This window comes from Emys orbicularis, chromosome 16 (genome assembly GCF_028017835.1).
Source record: "Emys orbicularis isolate rEmyOrb1 chromosome 16, rEmyOrb1.hap1, whole genome shotgun sequence".
Lineage (NCBI taxonomy): Eukaryota > Metazoa > Chordata > Testudines > Emydidae > Emys > Emys orbicularis.
The window spans coordinates 15,938,603-15,958,320 of record NC_088698.1 but is presented as its reverse complement, the minus strand read 5'-3'; the positions used below and the strand labels follow the sequence as shown (position 1 = coordinate 15,958,320).

General features: G+C 46.1%; 1 protein-coding gene across 1 annotated transcript in view; it reads left to right on the top strand.

The window, feature by feature from the left end:
- The window catches only part of PPIL2 (peptidylprolyl isomerase like 2), a 136,879-nt gene extending 125,361 nt beyond the window's left edge, over positions 1 to 11,518 (top strand). Inside the window, exons 17-20 of the mRNA XM_065417536.1 lie at positions 7,384 to 7,456; positions 7,626 to 7,688; positions 8,204 to 8,343; positions 9,898 to 11,518. Coding sequence (XP_065273608.1) covers positions 7,384 to 7,456; positions 7,626 to 7,688; positions 8,204 to 8,343; positions 9,898 to 9,991 — 370 coding nt within the window. The 3' untranslated portion in view covers positions 9,992 to 11,518. The remainder of the gene's footprint in view (positions 1 to 7,383; positions 7,457 to 7,625; positions 7,689 to 8,203; positions 8,344 to 9,897) is intronic.
- Positions 11,519 to 19,718: the final 8,200 nt, after the last annotated feature.

The window sequence follows — 19,718 nt, the reverse complement described above, 5'->3', positions numbered from 1 at the left end:
CGTGGCTAAGCCCGGGTCAGCTGACTTGGGTTTGGGCTGCTGGGCTGTAAAATTGCAGTGTAGACGTTTGGGCTCAGAGCTCTCTCAAGGAGGAAAGGTCTGAGCCTGCGCTCCAGCCGGAGCCCGAACATCTACACTGCTATTTTTAGCCCCCCAGTCTGAGCCCTGAAAGCTCGGGTCAGCTGACCCAGGTTCTGGAACTTGGTGCGGTGGGTTTTTTATCGCAGTGTAGACATAACCCCCCCCCCCCTGTTCCGATTCGTGTGAAATTCACCATTTCTACCCAATATGGCATGACCCAGGCTCTTAGATCTCCCCTTGGGATTGTAATACTTTTTACTGAGAAAAATGCAGAATTACCTCCACATTTTCCCCCAAACCCATTAATGCTTTCTGCCTGGGGGATGCCCTCCTTACCAGTGCATCCATGCGGGGCGGGGGGGACCAGGCACGTTGTGTCTCTTAGTCTGCCTATCTGTTCTGCCCGTTTCCCTGCCTCTTACTCATGTGGAGTGTGGAACACTGCCTCATTCTCCATGAGGCTGCTAGGGAGAGGGAAAAGCTGAACGTTTCAGGCATTGGGAGCTAGTTGATTAGCAAGGCAGTTCGAAGAAGCTGGGATTGAATAGTCTTTCCCCCTCCCACCCCCCATGAAAATTCAAAGTCTTGCCTCTAGGACAAAGCTGATGTCTAGAGGCCTGCGCAGATACACAAAGGTGTATCCGCATCCAATCCGCGATCCTCAAAAATTATCTGTGGAACGCCGGAGTCCAAATGGGGAGAGCCGCATGGGGAGCCCGCATGGAGTTGCGGACCCTCCACCTGCCCTTGGCCGGGCAGGGACACTGCTGGGGGCTGCTCTCAGCCTCCCCCCCGCACCGCAGGCAGGTGGAGGATCTGCCGTGTCTCCCCTGTTGGGCTCCATGTTGGCCTGGCTGGGGGGCGGGAGGAGATCTGTGGAGCTGCCTGGGGGCTGCTCCAGTCCCCCCCCGTATTCCCCCCCCCCCCCGCGCGCAGGGCATGTGGAGGCTCCCCACAGCTGCCCATCTGGCTCTTACTATGGCCGGGCTGCAGCTCCGAGCTGCCCCCCTCCCTGGCCGGAGCTGGGTTGGGGAGAGCCGCAGTGGACCCTCCACCTGTCCTGGGCGGGGTACCCTAGCAGCCCCTGGCCCTTCTCCCCCCCACTCCCCCGCCGCAGCCTGGCCACGGTAAGAGCCAGGTGGGGAGCCACAGCGGACGCTCCACCTGCCCTGGGCATGGGGCCCGAGCAGCCCCCCGCCCAGTGTCCCTGCCCCCCAAACCCCTGACCCAGGGCAGGTGGAGGATCTGTGCCGCGGTTCCTCACAGCTGCCCGCCCACTCTTACTGTCAGAGCCCTGCGCAGATACAAAATTTTTATCCACATCTGCGCTGCTATCCACAGAAATGGTCCACGGATATCTGCATCCGCAGAAGTGAAGAGCCACAGTGCTGAACCCAGTAGCCTAACAGATAACAGTGTAACTCCATAGCCATGTTTGAAAAAAGGCTGGGAAGCTCCCTTAGATTAATACAACTTCATTTCTATAACTATCAAATGTTAATGTAAATAACTGGGAATGTTAATCAGCGAAGGGCAGAAGTCTGTTGACTTCACTGGAGCGATGGCAGTTTACACCAGCTAAGGATCTGCAACTTGGTTCATAAGGAAAAATTAATCCAACTCCTCCTCTCCCTTGGTCAGCCACATTCACTGTCACTAGGAGCTAGCTGTAAATTGTTAATTTAGCTAATGATTTTAGAACCAGCAAATAGAGACTAGTGTCCTCATTACTGAATGCAAATCCGGTGAAAGTTCTGCCAAAGTGCTGGAATGCCAGTCAGTATGAAACTAACAGTGTCAGCAATGAAGAGTAAAAGCAATAGGAAAAACCCCTAACATAGGCACTAGGTTGACTAAGCAAAAGTCTTTGTGTGCATTTTAAACAAAAATGTACTGATAATGGTAAACTAAGGCCTGGATCATATGCCTCCTATGACTGACCCAAAAAGACATTTTTATAAACCCAGAGCCTGATCTGTTAAACTGCAAGGTCTGTGTACAGCACCCAGCACAATGGTACCTGGTTCCTGACTAAGCCTCTAGCTGCTACAAACTGCAAATCGTTGCTGGGGCCTTTCAGATTTCAGCAGTTTGGACTCTCTTCTCCTAACCCAATGGCAACGTGTAGATTCATTTTTGCTGCTAGGATCAAAGCAAGCTTTTTTTCAGTGTTCCCCAAACCAAAGGAGGCTTCAGAAGGTTCATTGATCCAGTCCTTCTTGTCCATTTCAGTTTTTTCCCTTTATACTGCACTGTTTAGTCTTTCAACTTTCATCTCTCTCCTGCATCAGCACCATCAGTACTGGAGCTCCTAGTTAATTAGTGGCCCCTTCACTGCCTCTGTGGTAGCATTCTTGCTTGTTGTTTTCTAGCTACACAATCATATGAGACAAGATACAATTCAAGGGTCCAGTCAGGTAAATTCTTACTACTGAATGTAGTGCTTATTATTATGAGTACTCACAGTAATGAGTTTTTTTTATTATTGCTATTATGGTAACAGCCAGAGACCCAAACCAAAATCAGGGCCTCATTGTTCTAGACAATGTACAACACAAAGTAATAGACTGTCCCTGCCCTAGAGTTTACAACGGAAGTAGACAAGATAGACCGAGAGGGGGTGAGAGAGGATGGATCACCCCCATTTTACAGATGGAGAGCTGAGGCAGAGTGAGAGTAAGTGACATGCCTGAGGTTAAACAGGAAGTCTATGACAGAGCAGGGAACTGAGCCAAGATCTCCTGCATCCCAATCTAGCATCTTTACTACACGACCACCTTTCTTTAATAAAAAGCAACAGAGGGTCCTGTGGCACCTTTAAGACTAACAGAAGTGTCGGGAGCATAAGCTTTCGTGGGTAAGAACCTCACTTCTTCAGATGCAAGTAATGGAAATCTCCAGAGGCAGGTATAAATCAGTATGGAGATAACGAGGTTAGTTCAGTCAGGGAGGGTGAGGTGCTCTGCTAGCAGTTGAGGTGTGAACACCAAGGGAGGAGAAACTGCTTCTGTAGCAGTCTTAAAGGTGCCACAGGATCCTCTGTTGCTTTTTACAGATTCAGACTAACATGGCTACCCCTCTGATACCTTCTTTAATAAGTGTAGGCAGTATTGAGCCCTACTTTTGTCTAAAGTCTGGTAATCTGTCACAGGCCAGGTAGACTTCATTATTTCACGTCAGGCTTTAACAACACTAGTTAATAACAAAAATGGTAGCAGATTTCAAAATATTGTAGGTTCTACATAAGGATGGAGCAACGGAGTGATGGATCTCAGAAAAAGAACAAAACCCTTGAGGCTATTTGGATTCTGAAGTACAATCTCTCATCATTTCCCCGCCGTGATAAATATGTAAAAGTAGATCATATATGGGGTCTAAACTAGTTGCATTAGATATGGCACTCAGACTTTGAAAAAGTACTGGCAACAGAAGATTTCTAATAATTTTTCTTTCATCTTGTCAAAAGATGAAGATCCATAAATACCAGCAAAATATATTAATATTGTAGGAGGGAATATTGTAAGGGAATATTTCATTGAGATTTCCAGTGCGCAGCTATCTGGCTGCTTCTGAACTATCATGAAAACACAAGATAATGAATGGAACTACTGGTTAGAAAATCCTCCTGTATCAAATCATAAGTTTGCTTCAGTGGCAATTAAAAATACAGAGAGCACATCTTTAGAGTTTGGTTTAATTTTCAGCATTATAAGTGAATCTGTGATAGCAGCCTGGAGGAGGAGATGAAAATTGGGTTTCTGCTATAAACTCTCAAAAGTGTGTGCAGGGTTTTGGAAACTCTATGGAACTCTGGGAAGATTTCCCCTGTGTGCTACCTAGAGTTTCAAAAAAAACCTGAGACTTCTCCAGCCTGCATAAATATTTCTTTCTTGTTTAACAGCCATGTGAAGCTGAGATCTAACTGTAAAATATAGATAAGACCCTTGAGGATTGAAACTGAGAGATTTTGTAAAGCGGTGCAGCAGCAACAAAATTAATAATTGTAGCAAGATTGTGCTGCACAAATATTTAGAAATTATTTTGGCTTGGATCATTTTGTCATTTTCTGTCTGGCTAGGTCTTACTTTTTTGTCCCTTTGTACCTGGTCTACCCACAGTTTTTGTATCAGTTAAACTGTAAGTTAGGGATGTGATTATTTTTGGATAGTTGTACCAATAGTAGTGTGGATGCAGTTATAACAATATAAAGATGCTTTATATCAGTATAACTTATTTCCCTTTCTATATGGGACTAAGCTATAGTGCTATAAGCACATTTATACTGATATAACTGGCTATACCAGTGGAGGTAAAGCAGGACAGCCCCCCTAGTGTGGACCCAAAGTGGTACTGTTTGTGTGTAGACAAGGCCTTAGATAGGGGAAAAAACATTTGCCTCTCAGAATCCCCATAGTACAAACAAAGTTGGTTTTGGTCAATTGCACTTTATTCATGTAACCCTTACAAGAAGTGTATGAACAATGTAAGTAGTAGGTTGCCAGCTTGCTATGCAGTTGTTTCATCACCAAACAGTATTTCAACCATTTTAATTGCCCTAACAGGTAGTGATTTCTTTGAAAAACAGTGTGTGATAATATCAGCATCAAGAAAGGCCTATTGCTGTCCCAAATAACTTCCAGTCTTGTTAGAACTGGTTAGAGCTGAATATCTGTCAAAGGTCTGCAAGGATGAGGAAATTATATTAGAAGCATGTAATATGTCACCAAAATGTAATATGTAATGTATTAATATTCATCAAAGTACTTTTTAATACTACTTACTTATTGATTGAGGCATTCTCATCTGAAGGGGTTAAGCTAATGCCTGGTGTGTTTAGAGGTTATAATCGAGAATCCATGATATGGAAAGAAGAGAATTATATAAGGAGACACGTAGTTTTGCCTGTACTACATGGTGATTTTCGTTAGTGAACTGAATTCTCATTTTGCCTGCCTGAGCACAGAATTAATGCAAGGCATACAAGAATTTGGTCTTAATTCTTAAGTGTTTTTTAAAATCCTAATAATTGTCATAAAGCTGCCTTAAATCTATAAAATGGTTCAGTTTTCTGAGTGACAGTTACTTTAAAAGTTCCATCCCTGAGAAAACCAGAATTGCTATCAGATATTTTTTACAGAAGCCCTCCCATATTCTTGATTCAGAGGCTTTTTTAATTAGCAAAGAACAAAAACAAGTAAATTATTTTTTACCGGGGCAGTTTTGTTCCTTATTTATTGTTCCTGTTTTCACATGGATGACAAATTTATGAGTGAGTGTGTGTGTGTGTCCATCCCCAAATGCCTTGTTACCAAAAATGTTCCCTCTGTCCACATGGAGTGGTAGCTAGACCAACTTTTTCCTTTCGAAGAGAGAACACATCAGCACAAAGGGAAGTCTGTAACATTTAAAGCTAAACAGCCATAAGAGTTCTGAGTGAAGCAGCTATAGGCAGCATTAACAAACCCTTGTGTATATATAGTGTACTGATCCAATGCCCACTGAAGTCGGAGGAAGGATTCTTCGCTAAGCACAGTACAAAGAATACTTTTTGATGCTTGTGTGATGTTATTTTCTAACAGCTTGTGAGATTTAAAGTGACCTCCAAAATTGCACCTGTAAAGTTAGCAAGTACACCCAGTTCTCCGAACAGAGAACAGTAGTACTGAAATGGGCCCCAGATTTTTATATATGGACTGAAAAAGAGACCCTGCTAGACCTCTGCTCTCCAGCTCAGCTTGACATTGTAAAAGCTTCAGCGTGACCCTGCCTGATCTGGCGGTGTTTCCATGCAGGAACTGTAATGTAAAGGAACACAATAGAGCATTAGATTTGAAGGGAACACTCCAATCAGTGTGAAATGTTCTGGTTTTCATTGTAACATTGCTCCTAGTACATTGCTAAGGTGTTCTTGTGCCTATATGGTATAATTCCATAAGAGCATCTCTTTAATGGAGTCGTCATGCCATCTTTTTTTAGAGCTTTTCAGATTTTAGAATAACAGTGAAACGTTTCTTTCTTAAACACCTTTTTCTTTCTGCAAAAGCATTTATACCTATATTGGTCTGTGACTTTATTACCTGCTTTTGAGACCGACTTAATTTGGGTCTGTTGTCTGTACTAAGTGCTTTTTGGGGTCAGATTTCCCCCAAGTGAAAGAGTTGAGATTAATTCTATGTAGGTCTCCCAGCTGTTCCTCATTGAAGATATCTCCCTCCATTTAGACTCAGAATTACCTCCATTGTATTCAAGTCCTGTGTTATCACACTTCTGAATATCAGTTTTAACAACAACATTGCTGATTCTAGAGGACTTTATGGTAGAATCCAAAGTCGCATCATTTTCACAGTGACCCTCATTTTAATTCATGCTGATCCAGCATTTGGCCTTCACAAATTGAAGTCTTTTTATTCTGATCAGATATCATTAAGTCTGACTTGGTAAATGTGTGCACGCCGTGTACTTCACCACAGTGAAAGATCAGCACTTAAATCAGACAGCCATAAATTGGGTACTGAGAAAATATAGCTACATCTGGAGTTTAGTTTCATCCTTGCCGTGTCTGGCCCCTTTCCAGCACCGAGTGAAGAATTCGTACAGGTGATTTGACACTGCTAAAATTCCTCAGCAGGAGGCTTCTGGGTGCATAGGGCAACTAACTCCTTCCCTTTCATCAAAACCTCCCGATGACTGAATTCGGACCCTTATATTGAATTATTTTACGTCTTGCACTTTGGCCCCAATCCAGAAAAACACTTAAGCACATGTTTTACTTTTAGCACATGAGCAGTTCCATTGAATTCAACAGGAATTTAAAGCCACATGTGTAGTTATGTCCCTTGCTGGATGGGGCCTTTATTATTCGTGATTTATAAAGTTCCAGGGCTAGTTGTTAGAGTGAAAGTGCCTAATAATGCTAGAAGTAATTATCTTGCTTCTAGCAAAACCAGTTTGCTGCGGTGGGCTATAATTTGTGACAAACCAGTATTAATTCCTTTGTTCCCAACTGCTATTTTAAGGGGTTGTCACAATATCAACAGACCTCGAATGACTTGCCAGTGTGTTGATTTGATCTCCTTCCTTTAAGAATGTTCAGCTTGGTTTTAAAACCTTCGCTTTGGCCCACATGGGACACTCATTGCCTGGATGTCTATGCATCTGTCAGCCGTTCGGACTGCTAAGCGCATGTAGCGTGGATCCGTCTCTTTTCAAGCCGAGGGGAAACACCTGCTTAACCCCCCTCCAGAATGAGGGGTTAATGTTCCATTGGTACAGCTGGAAATGAAGTCCTTTCTTCTGTTTTAGAGTGGTGGGTGGTTTTGAGGCTCTGACAGCTATGGAGAACGTGGACAGCGATCCAAAAACAGATCGTCCCAAGGTACGACTTAAACTTAAACCAGAAGGGTTACTAAACAAAGGGAGAGCGGGCGTGTCCCCTGAATGCAGTGCAGCCTGTTACTGCTTATTTTTAAAAGTTACCTTCAGGAAAATGAAACCAACCCAATTAGCAGCTTCTGGTACCTTTCATTTTAATTTTCTGTTTCCAGGAGGAAATACGCATTAAATCAATAACTGTTTTTGTTGATCCGTATGAAGAGGCCGATGCTCAGGTGAGGGAATCATCTGTTTGATAGGTTTGCAAAGAAATATTTAATTCTAATCTGTAGCCCTGTCCGCTTCTCTGGGAATTCGTACTCATCCCATGTTGCATGCCTCTCTTGTCTTCCCCTGGGGTGATTACACCTGTGTTTACAAGCAAAGATTGAACAGCTGCAATTTGAGGCTGTCTCATTTGCTAGAAACACGCTAGTGTTGGAGTGGATAGTAGTTTGGAGAGTGAAGCAAGACAAGGTTCGTAATACACCAGATTTATAAAGGCTCCCCCATGTTCCCCAGTGTTACCTCTGCCTTCCCAATGGCAGTTGCCTATCACCTGCAGTGGAGTGATGGCCATAGACCATTCATTCCTAGTGGCCCCCTTGAGGCACTTAGCCAAGCATGCACTGTAAGTCATGGCAGCGATAGTATTTTATAGCGCTTTGCCACTACACAGCGCTTTGACACAGTCACCTTTCCTTTGAACTAATCTCTTGTAACATATTCTAATAATACTCATTTCTCTCAGATCTCTGCAGAGAGAGAAAAGGCCCGACAAGAGGAGGAAGCAGCCAAAACCAAGACTAAGGCTGTCCTGCCAAAGAAAGAGAGCCAGGCTCCCAAAACTTACCGGCAGGGCATTGGGAAGTATATTAATATGGCTGCAGCGTAAGTCCCTTGCACAACTGTGCTTTGTTCAGTGTTTGTGCTGTCTTGCACGGGGAACTCCCCTTTCCTCTCTGGCACTCGAACTACAGGCTCAGTATTGTATGGGAGACACTGTCACATACCAGCTGTTTGTTTAATGCCAATGGACCTTGTGAGGGACATTCATGTACCAATCACAGCAGTCAGTGTCTGGCCCTATTGTTTTAAGGATAAAAAAAGCAAACTTTTCTTTTAAAGGCTCAATGTAAAAGCCACAGCTGATCATTAACCACATGTGTGTGTAGTTACAAACACTTTTATAATCTTTGTTGAGGAGCCTGTCCATCACGTCCTGGACAGGACCTGAATTCAGTCTTCTGAGTTTCCCCTTCTGCACTGTTACCAAGAACTCCTAAAGCAACATTTCCCTGCACACACCTTGTACTGTTGATAGTTTAGCTTTCCAAGGGCGAGCGCCAAACCCTGGCCCAGCTTTTCAACTATTTTGGAAAATTAAAAGGAATGTGTACTGCTATGTTTTGAACAGGCTTCTACCAAATCCTCCCACAAATGTGGCTGTCACATCGTAGTGTACGCAAAGGCATGTATTTGTATGTACAGACCTCAGCTGCTGACAAGCCTGTATGTCTGTGCAGTTGGGAGATTTTGGTGCCCATTCAGTTGAAAATGTGTCCTGTAAGTTTAGCCAGCACATGTACAGTGTTAATCATTTGGGTCTTTTAAAAGTTTAGCCACAAAATGCTGCTGTTCACCTCTGTTTTAAAATTGTGCTGAGATTCGGTTGAACTTAAAATTGCTTTCCTGCTCCACCGTGGTTACTATGGAAACACGTAGGAAAGTTTGCAAGATTAATAGTCTATGCTGAGTGGGCCAACCGGTTCCCTGAGGTTTTTTCCCAATGTCTTTCATCCCTGCAGTCTTCTCTGTAACATGTGTGACACTGGTCTCGAATGAAACCTTTGGTGGTTTCAGTCTGATCCCTATTGGCCACCTCACGGGACTTGGCAATCAAGTAAATTTCTGCATGATTCAAGGGTCTCTGCTCAAGAGATGCCAGGAATAGCAGCACGGGCTGCTGTTGGTCTGGATCAAGCTGCATTTGGCAGCACTGGGAGGGGTGGGAAATGTCACACAGGCCCCCACTTCTTGCATTGTGCCCAGCTAACTGCAAAACCCTTTTGCTTTTAAAAACACTAAGCACTCCATAGGAAGGTGAGCAAACAGGCTCATGCTTTCCGATTTGCCTGTGTTCCTGTGTGCTGGGCCTGAACCAAAGCCATAGCTTCAAACCCCCCCATCCCTTCCACATTTCGGGAGTGTTCAAAATCCAAACCTGGAACCATCTCCAAAATTTTAAGTGGCCCCTCTCTCTTTAATGAGCTAGCCCAAAACCCTGCATCTTCAACCCCCTGCAAACCACATCTCAGTGCTGCAGCCAAAGCGTCTCTCTAATTTGTATGTGACAGGCTAGCTCCATTCTAGATCACACTTGGAAGGGAAAGGAATCCAGCTAACATTAGCAGTCACTGATATTTGTTTTCATTTTGGCTGCAGAAAACGAACAGCAGATGATGAGGGGCCTTCAACCAGTGCAGCTGTGAAAAAGGAGAAAAGGAGCACAGGCTTTGGGGACTTCAGTTCCTGGTAGCAGAGTGGAGAGCCTGTCACTGGAGCAGTACAGCAAAAAGAGCCTCCCACCAACCCCAAGGGGCCTGAAAGGCAGGCTGTCCTGGGGAGGGAAAGCACTGGCCTACCCTTCTAGTGGGGAAGAAAATCACTGCTTTGTTAAAGCTCCTTAATGCGGCTTTGTTCTCTAGAGAGCTACATTCCTCCAACTGCATCTTCCTCGAAGCCCTGGGTTATGGTGGATTTTACAGCCGTGGAATGGGCACCCCCACTACTCTTTCAGACTGTTGATTATCTAGGGCCTCTTTGTCTACTTCGTTGCTTGGCAGATTAAGCAGAACCATCTCCTGTCGGGACTGGAGCTCAGGGAACAGGCATGGTGGTGAGCGAGCGCCTTTTTCAGGGAGTCGCTTCCAGATGAGACAGGTCCCTGCCAGCTGAGAGAATTGGTGGAAATCAGTGATGAGGCTGTACCCCTTGCTTTAGTCTTCCCCCCCAAGCTCTTTGCTGGAACCCGGGGTGCCACTTATTGTCCTCTCTCCACCTCCATTCCCTTTTGAGCCCCTGTGCAGCCACCCTTATTCCGCCCAAGGACTGCTTCTGGAGCCTATCCGTACTGCTCGTTAATGAGCTGAGAGGTTGCTGGCAATCCACATAAATCCATGGGCCTGAACGAGCTGTGTCTGCAGCCACCCAAACCCCTGGGAAGCAGCTGTTCAGGACTGGCAGCCTAATCCAGAGCCTCCACTTGGCACTGCAGAGCAGTTAGGCCACCATGTTGGCCCATTTATTGTTCTGTCTTGGTAGCCACTGAAACATGGGTCCCCCCTTCTGGCCCTTAGGCAGAGTGGCACTGATGGGATCAGTTCAGAAGCCTGTCTTTATCACCAGTGCTGATGGGTAGCCTCCATATGGGGCAAGTGAATAGTAAGAAGCAGCATTGTAGATTTAGTTTTTAAACCTGTCCTTGTCGTCACAGAGTAACAGGACTGAGTTCTGCTCTCCTAGGAGAGAGAGAGAGCCCTGCTTTCGTTAACTGCTTGCACCAGTCCCAGAAATCACAGCCATCTGATACCTCCTGTTTGCAGTGTCCAACTAGAGAGAGACCTCATTAGGATAATGTGATATCAGAGGGCATGCACACCCTGCACCTGTTCACCTCAGCTGCTTAAATCCCTTCCAGAATCAGCCCCACATATATTAAGATGTTTCCAAACTAAAGATCTTAGGAAGAAGAGACTTGTATCAGCCCATCGCATTTAACCTCCTAATATTCTACACCCTCTGTTTGTTACCATCCTCGCAGCCCAGCAAGGTACTGGTCCTACAGAACAGTTCTTTTCCACTGCTCCTCCCAGACATTTTGAATCAGCAAGAATCCCCTCCTTACTCCATCTCAGGAGCTGAGTCATGCTTTTGCAATCAGATTTGTAAATAATGCATTTCTAGTAACAGTGTCTTGTTTTAAAAGAACTCTGCCTTTATATAAAATTGCAGCCAAGAACTTTTGGTGAAATATTTTCATTAAAAGCTTTTATTTCCTTTTGAACACTTGCCGTTGTGATTGCTCTTATTCAAATATTTTCTAGGACTATGGCATTACAAAGTACAAGGAAATGATTCATCATACTTTAGCAGATCTGTCTATAAAGACTTTGGACTCTTTCGGATATGATTATGACTTTCTGTAAATTATAGGAAGTTCAAACTAGCTTGAAAAGAATGGGGATTTTTTTTGTTTTAAAATAGTTTGCAGTGTATAAGTTTGAACAGAATAAGCATGTGTCCAAATCTTGGCACAGGAAACGTTGTAGCATTTCCCCGAAACTGACTTTCTTTGTGCATTACTGAAATTTCTAGCCCTTTTCCTGGCAAATCTTTGCTAAGCTCTCCTGTTTAATAACTGTTGTAATATACATGTGGTTGCAAAGCTCACAAATCTTGTCGTACCTGGTTTCCCTGCGTACCTTCCAGTTCCATTACAGGCTGGCATTTTTATACATTTTGCAAGAGTTCATTGTAGACGTGTCTTTTTAAACTCCTCAACTCAAATGCAAAACTAGGAGGATAAAAATGTGAGACTTAGATTGGCTGTTGGCAGGCAGTCTTCACCCAAGACACTTCAGTCACAGCGAGCACCACTTATGCATTCGAGTTAAACTTCAGTTTGCAACACATTGACACGGGCAGTTTGCTCAGTGGCTGGCTGGATATATGCTGGTCGTTCCAATTATAGCAAACACAGACCCTGAACTTCAGGTAACAACTACAAGTAAACCAACATTAGAGATGGGCTGAGGAGATGGTGGACAGATCCTCAGGCTGGGAATTGGGTTCAAAGCAAAGGCTGGGTTTGGTTTTAGATAAAAGAGCAAAACATGGCAGGATTTATGTCCTTTGGCTGTTTAGACCAGTGGTTTTTAACCTGGGGTGCATGATGCCCTTTCTGGGGGTGTGAGACAGGTCAGATTTTTTTAGAAGATAAATCATTGAAAACACAAATTAAGCACAGGCACGTAAGTACAGCTACTTTGGTTCATCAAACTATGTATTTATTAACATAAAACCTTTTTTTAATGATTACGGTAATATACAAACAAAAAATATATGTAGGTTTAAAGAACTGACCTACTTCAACGATTTTTGATACGGGGTGCGAGAACATACTTTGAGAACCAAAGGGGTGCAGGCTGCAGTAAAGGTTAAGAACCACTGGTTTAGACTGTAAGCTCTGTGAAGCGAGGACTGTCTGCTACTCTGATTGTACAGCCCCATTATTTCTGTTCTCTTTATTCTTCCTCTGGGGGCTTTCACTGGCCCAGGTACTGTTATACGTCGAGCACCACTATTATTCTTTACCTTTGTACTAAATACACGGGGGTGGTGGGAAACGTGTGGGGTTATTTAAATAGAATAGGTGACGGACATGCCTAAGCAGCAGCTATTTCGAGTGTGTGAGATAATACTGTACCTCTCTGCTGCTTTGTAGTGGCACACCTGCAATCCTAGAGAGAAAGTTCTGTGCTTCGTGTATGATTTCACTGTAGCATTGTGTTAACAGTTCATTGAGCAACTTGCCTAAATAGCCTACACCATCGAGTGGCAAAATGAAGTACCTAACCAATACAATGAACAATAGTTCAGTGAGGAGACAGCTTACAAATCAGAGGTATGAAGCAATGGGATTGGCAGGCATATACCACTCTGTCATATTGCATGCAAACAACATTAAGGGGGGCTGGGAATTATTGGGGACTCTGAGCTCTCCAGCTCTGTTTGTGGCTTGAAATCAGCCCAGTGCAGTAGTTACTGAGGTCTTATCTGTAGGAGAAAGTTGCACTGGTGTAACTTAAACCAGCTCTAAAAACATATAAAGAGGTGCAAGCCACTTACTTTGGTGGGCAAGTAGCTTCCCTACTTTAAACCTGTTCCCAGTTGACTTAAGCTAAACTGCTGCAAGCCACTGTCAAGCCCCTGTGTGAACAAAATGGGTTCAAATTCACACTGGTACAACTGGCCTGAGTGGTGTTCCGAGCCAATAGCTGTTCTGTGGCCTAAAATGAATTTCAGGATCTCCCTGAACAAAAGCCACCATCCCAGGTAAGAGAAATTAACACTTAGCTGCTCTGTCGGCAATCAGGCCAAATAATGAATGGGCCCCTGGCACCAAGCGATCCTCCCCCCCATAAAGATGACACATGCATACACCCCAGGTCGATGTTAGGATGAGAAGAACCTTGCATTGCCACTGCCTGGACGGCCCTTGCTTTGTGATTAAACAGAGGGAGTCACATGTGCTCCAGCATGGGCAGGCCCACATCTTTTGCCAGTGCTAAATTCGCTGTAAAAATGTCTGAGTTACACCCACAAACCTAAGACAATTCAGAGCACAATGGCCATCCCTTCCCTTCTGCCTGACAGAGCTCTAGGCACTGACTGCTCTAACATTGTGTTGCTACTGAACTTTTGACAAAGGAGAGAGTTAAGCCTCTGCATGTCCTGTCTTTGATGGGGGTGCAATCCTGCAGTTACTGCACACTCACAAGTCAATGGGGGTGGCCTTTGCTGCAGATCAAGACCAGAAATCACTGAATCTAGCAAGTAGTAGAGAGGGGGAAGTGCCCAAGATGTGCCACAAAGAAACAATGTTTTGATGTCCCCAGAGCCCGTGTGGCACAAATCAGTGGTGATGGGTGTTGAAAACATTCCTGCCCAGAGGTAGGAGCAATTTTGAGCACCTCAGTATCTTTGGATGCTGATTTCTCTGATGCTCTCAAACACGGAACTATGGTGGTCAAAGTGTGTATCTTTCAGGTGTGATGGATTTATTCTTCTCCGCATCCTTCCCCACTCTCTGCCAGCCTTAAAATCAATACAAAGCCACCTTGCCCCTTGCATTATTTGTGAGGAGTCTATTGACTTGGGCCGACAGGCAGATCAGTCAGGCCAGAAGTGTGAAAAGTTGGGCTCTTCTCTCTCACCCCCCCCCCCCCCCCACACACACACAGCCTATTCCTTTGTCTAGTCAATGCTCCACAGCATCTTCCCCTTGGCATAGAGCAGCTTTGTGAGCAGACTAGCAGGGCCCACACAAAAACTGAACAGGAGTGGCTGGGCTAGCCAGGCACTTCCACCTGTCCTGTTGCAGCAGCAACAGCAGCTTTCATCTGCTTCTCTCCCTTTCCTTTGTGAGGCGTGGCCCTCCCCCAGCCTATGCCTACTTCTTCCAGAGACAGCCTGGGAGCCAGGCTGCCCGCATGGGGCAGGAGAAGCACTTTGGCTCCTGCAGCACTTTGCTCTCACAATTACCTTAACAAAAGAAACCTGCAGCACCTGCCAGCCTCTGCTTGAATCATCTAACACAGTGCTTCTCAAAGTACCAGTCCGTGAGCCATCGGCTGCCAGTCCGCGGCGAGTTTCCTCATAAGAGCGTCGAATAGGATAATAATATGGCACCGGTCCCTGGCACTTTGGGGGAAAAAATTGCCGGTCCCCCACATCAGATAGCTTGAGAAGCACTGATCTAACAGGCAGCCCAACCCAGTCCCTGCAGGGAGGTAGCCAGGACATTTATAAACCCCTTTCTAGTGCTTGTGAAAAGCCTCCGCCCGCGTTAGGTTCTGTGGGCCCTGCCAGCGCACCTCTAGCCGAGCTGGGGTGGCAGGCAGGGGCATGGGTGATGCCACCTTCAGTTATATCTAATGGCTTAAAGAGATGCCACACATAAACCTAAAGGCTATTGGGGTGGCCCCCTTCCCATTAGCTCTGCCACTCCCCCCCCCACACACACACACACCTTGGTCTCTGTGATGGCCCTTTTGTGAGTGGAGCCAGCTTGCCATGCATGCAAATCCTGTGTGTATTTGGTGTTGCGGATGGTAGGGACTGGGCTGAGCACGCTAAACTCATTTCACTTGGGACCCTACTCTCCCCTGAGAGGGCAGAGCGCTGGGCGTGAGGAACTCGTATAAGAACGCTGTGTGCCACTTTTTTACCACCGGTGGCCTGGAACAACTCGCAGGCAAGAGCCTTGTAACAGCTCCGAGGTTAGCGGTTGCAGGCACCTACATAATGAACTCCTGCCCTGTGCTTTGATGTGGATTTCCTTGGAAAAACAATGGTCAGCAGCCCTTCAGCAGCTATAAAATCCACTCCCCCAAATCTCTCTTTCAATAATTGGTTTTACAGCCCCAGCCTTTGGGTTTTAAGTGAAGCACAATTCCCACTGCAGTGACTCACCTGTTTGCGTAGAAGGCTGGCTGGAGGTAGAGGCAGGAAGGAGGCAGTGTCGCTGCACCCAGGAGACCATGTTAAGCTTTTTGCCCTTTGTCAGTGGGAAAGAGAGGCTTCTACTTGCACACCTGGTTCCCCTCAGCAGGCAGTGCCCTCTCCCCTAGGATGGCTGCAGGAGCAAGGTTGTAGCTTCTAGCAAGATGGCTTGGAGGAGCTGGTGTGAATTAATGCAGTTTTTCTGCCTTCAGCATTGTAGGCTTAAGGACAGCAAGGTAGTGGCTGTAGCTAGAAATGTTTATGGCAGCTGCAGCTGGCTTGGTTCTGTACAGATTTATTTGGAGGAAAGAACGGCCTTTGGTTTAAGGTGGCAGCATTTCAGTTTAGTATCTACTAGCCCCATAGCATTGGAATAGGACAGAGCCCTGTGCCCTTGCTCAGTGTTTATTCACGGTACATGGGGGCATGGGGGCTGCTGCATCCCCTGGCTTGTAATGGGTTCCATCATATACAGGGTTTACAGTTTCGTTGAATGGCTCTCAGCCCCCTCCCTACACAAATTGTTCCAGCCCCCCCTTGCCAGAGGAGCTGTGCATGTTTAACAGAGGGGGCTATTTGTGCTGCTCGCCCCTCAGGCACCTGCAGGCCGAAGGGCAGAGAAGCTGGTACACGGTCAGACCTTGTTTGAAGCTGCCGCTAGTGCCTGAGCAAACACTGTGTGTGTGTCCCACCCACCTACATCATATAGGGACCCTTTGCCCTAGCTCCTGTGAAAACCAGAATCACCAGCACTCGGCTGCCTCAACCACCTGCTGCTGATTATTAACATTCCATAGCTACTGATACAGCCAACTCCCTGCTAATTCTGCAGGTTGGGCACTCGCCTTTTGCTCTGCAACAAGCCCGCTCTGCTCTCCCTGCACTACGTGGCCATCATCTCTAGTCTGTTGAACTGAACAGGAGGCCAGAACTACCCTCTGCTTCAAAACAAAACACCAAAACCTCATAGCTGAACCAGTCCTGTTTCTATAGATATAAAATCCTATTGGATGGAGCGTTGTAGGCCGTGGAGTCATAGTTTGCATGTAATTTACATATCATTCAGTTCCCTGCTGTTTAGCAAACTGCAGCTCAGAAGCCATTTATGTATCATTTTCCTTGTGCAGTTTAGCATTGACAATTGCAGCAGAATCATCTCAGTCCAGCCAACTCTGCTTTATGTCTGAGCTGAGTCTAGAACTTTGTACTGTAGATTTCTTATCTCCACGCTTATCCCCAATGCTTGCAAAGTTAAGAGCAGCCACGATTCCTGAGTGAATGTGTTTCAAATGATTTGTCATGATGTTTTTCAAACGGGGGCTCTCACAGTCCTACTCATTCCGCCACACAACAGCAGCATGGGATTGAGATAAGCAGAAACCGCCTCCAGGCTAAAACTGTGTATGAAGCCAGAGCCAAAGCGCCTCACTCCGGGACAGCAAAGCAGAGGTGGGTGCAGCTCAGAGCAGGAGGAGCCAGCAGGGAAGTTTAGAACTGGATCCAAAACCTTCCTCAAGTTCAATCTTTGATCCAGGTCTCTCTCTATTCCACAGACCAAATGAAGGAACTAATACAACAATTGAATCAGGTCTTTTGGTACCAAACACTTTACCAACCATTCTGAAACCACTGCCCCCAAAATGTTTGCCCGGCTCGATCTGTCAGAAGGTGAAAGCCGCCTAACCGCCCCACTACCTTCCTTACTTCACTTTTAATCGAGAACGGCTCTAAGGTTCCAACCTGTGTCCGAGCCACCAGAGAGCGCAAAGCTGCGTCTGTTTTGCCTTTCCAGCCCCTGGTATCTTCCAGCTCTTGTTGCCTTACACAGTGGCTGCGAGACGCTGAGTCACAATTTGTTCAAATACAGTTCACGCACAGGAAAGAAAAAGGTGAAACTACTCAAATGAATCGCTTGGTGTATCAGCTGTTTGACCCAAATAGGAGTAGTCAGTGATACTGCCAGGTAGGACTGGAATAGCTCCCCAGCTCTGTTAATACATATGGTCCGATTTGCAGGGGTGCTGAGCAACCTCGGCTTCCTGTGAAGACAGTGGGAGCAGCAGGCACGCAGCACCATTGAAAGTCAAGCCGACAAGTCCTTATTCACAGCCAGCCTAAGCAGGTCGGACCCAGCTGAAGTCACCCACCGCTGGGAAGTCTATTACAAAACCCCCTTGCTGGGAAACCCCCCAGGCTGTCTGGAATGGAAGAGACACTAACAGGAAACCTCATTTCAGGAAGCAGGTTTAAAAAAAAAACAAAAAAACATTACAAAACACTGAGTTTCAACATTTTTCCTTTGGGGAGGCCAAAAAAACTGTGAATACTACCAGCAGCAGGAAGAAGAGTCCGCCACCTTCCCTGGGCCCACTGGGTTACGGCGCTGGGCCAGAGGCCAGGGGAATTTCTCACTTCCTTCCTTTCTCTTTCTTCAGAAAGTTAATTTCTTATCGTGACCATCTGGGGATTTAACCACCCCGTGTTGCGACTGCAAGGAGGAGCCTGCAAGCCAAGATTTGTATCTGCAACAGCTTTGACCTCCCCTCCCAAAAGAAAGCTCTCACTAGCAACAAACCAAAAAGTCAGCCCTTAAACAAACATGCGGGCCCTGCACACCACCCCAGTGATAACAGGCCGCCTTCTGCTCTGTAGTTACTGTAGGCCAGCCCCACAGGCTGGATAGTGCTATACCTTGCTTCTGAAGTTGGGATCTCTTGACCCAAAACATTTTGGATCGTTCTGTTTAAGGGGATTAAGCCCCCTGTAAATGACCCTCTTTATAACAATTCTCCAAGCCCTTGTTCCTTTTTGCTCCTACGCTGAAGTCCGTGTCATCAGAGGAGTGCTGCTACAGTCAAAATGGGACTGGGGAGGCGGAAGCCACATATTTTAGAACGGGAAACCCAAGGTACTGTGACCTTTTTGAGTTTGTTGTAGCACTGGGATGATCAAAGTGCAGCACCAGGGGTACTGAAGCCACCAGTGTCATAACAGGCAATGGGTTTCTACCCACTGTAGTTGCAGTGTGAGAACAAAGCTGGTCAGATGCAGGCTTGTATTGCTGGTGAAATTAACAAGCCATTTTTGCTCATGGAATGGTACAAACATAAACTAAGAGCAGGGCTGTGAGAATTAAGAATCGTACACAGATATGCATCACTTAGGTGCAAGCTGCCCATGCAGCCCTCCGGGTCAAACTTTGGGGGCCCCTGAAATGTAGAGATTTATACAGCCAGGCCAGACCTAGAGCGCCCACTTTACAGCACACTCGCCCAATGGGGATTTACTGCAATTGAGGCAATTCTTGGGGTTAAGGCACTGGGCTGGCAGTCAGGAGGTCCGCACTCCATTTCTGGCTCTGCCGTTGCCATAGCCTTGGGCCTTGGGCTCAGTTCTGAGGCCCAGCTGTCAGATGGGGACAAGGATACATTCCCTCTGTGCAAGGGGTGTTGAGCGCATTGATGCATTAGTATTTAAGTACTATGAGAACTACAAGCTGTAGCTGGGCAAATGACTTATTTTGACTAGGCATGTGAGTGGCACCCAGGCCTTTAAGGTCCCCCTTGTTCAGAAAGAAAACCCCAGTACGTCCAGTTCCCTGTTTGTCCCTTGGCCTGGCCAGACTGGATTTGGTCAAAGCAGACAGAGGAAGTGCTTCAGGAAGCACAGCTCAGCTTCTGGTCAGATTTGCGGCCAGGTTTACCCTTTGCTGCTGCTATTGTATTGTTCTTGCTGGCCGTGAAGCGGCTGCAGGCACTTTTCAGCCAGTGCGTGAGGGTGGGGGGGTTGATTTATGGGGGGGAGGGGGGAAAAGCCCACTGCAGTCTGCACAGGAAAAGGCTAGAAAGTTCAGTCTGTCTCCAACTGAGTGTTTCATCAGACGGGAGTTTAAGCAACATCCTGTGAGCTGAGCAAGAAGTCTGAGGCCTCTGCAGCTTTTCATCGGCCCACACTCCTGGGGTTGTCAGCAGCGTGGATAT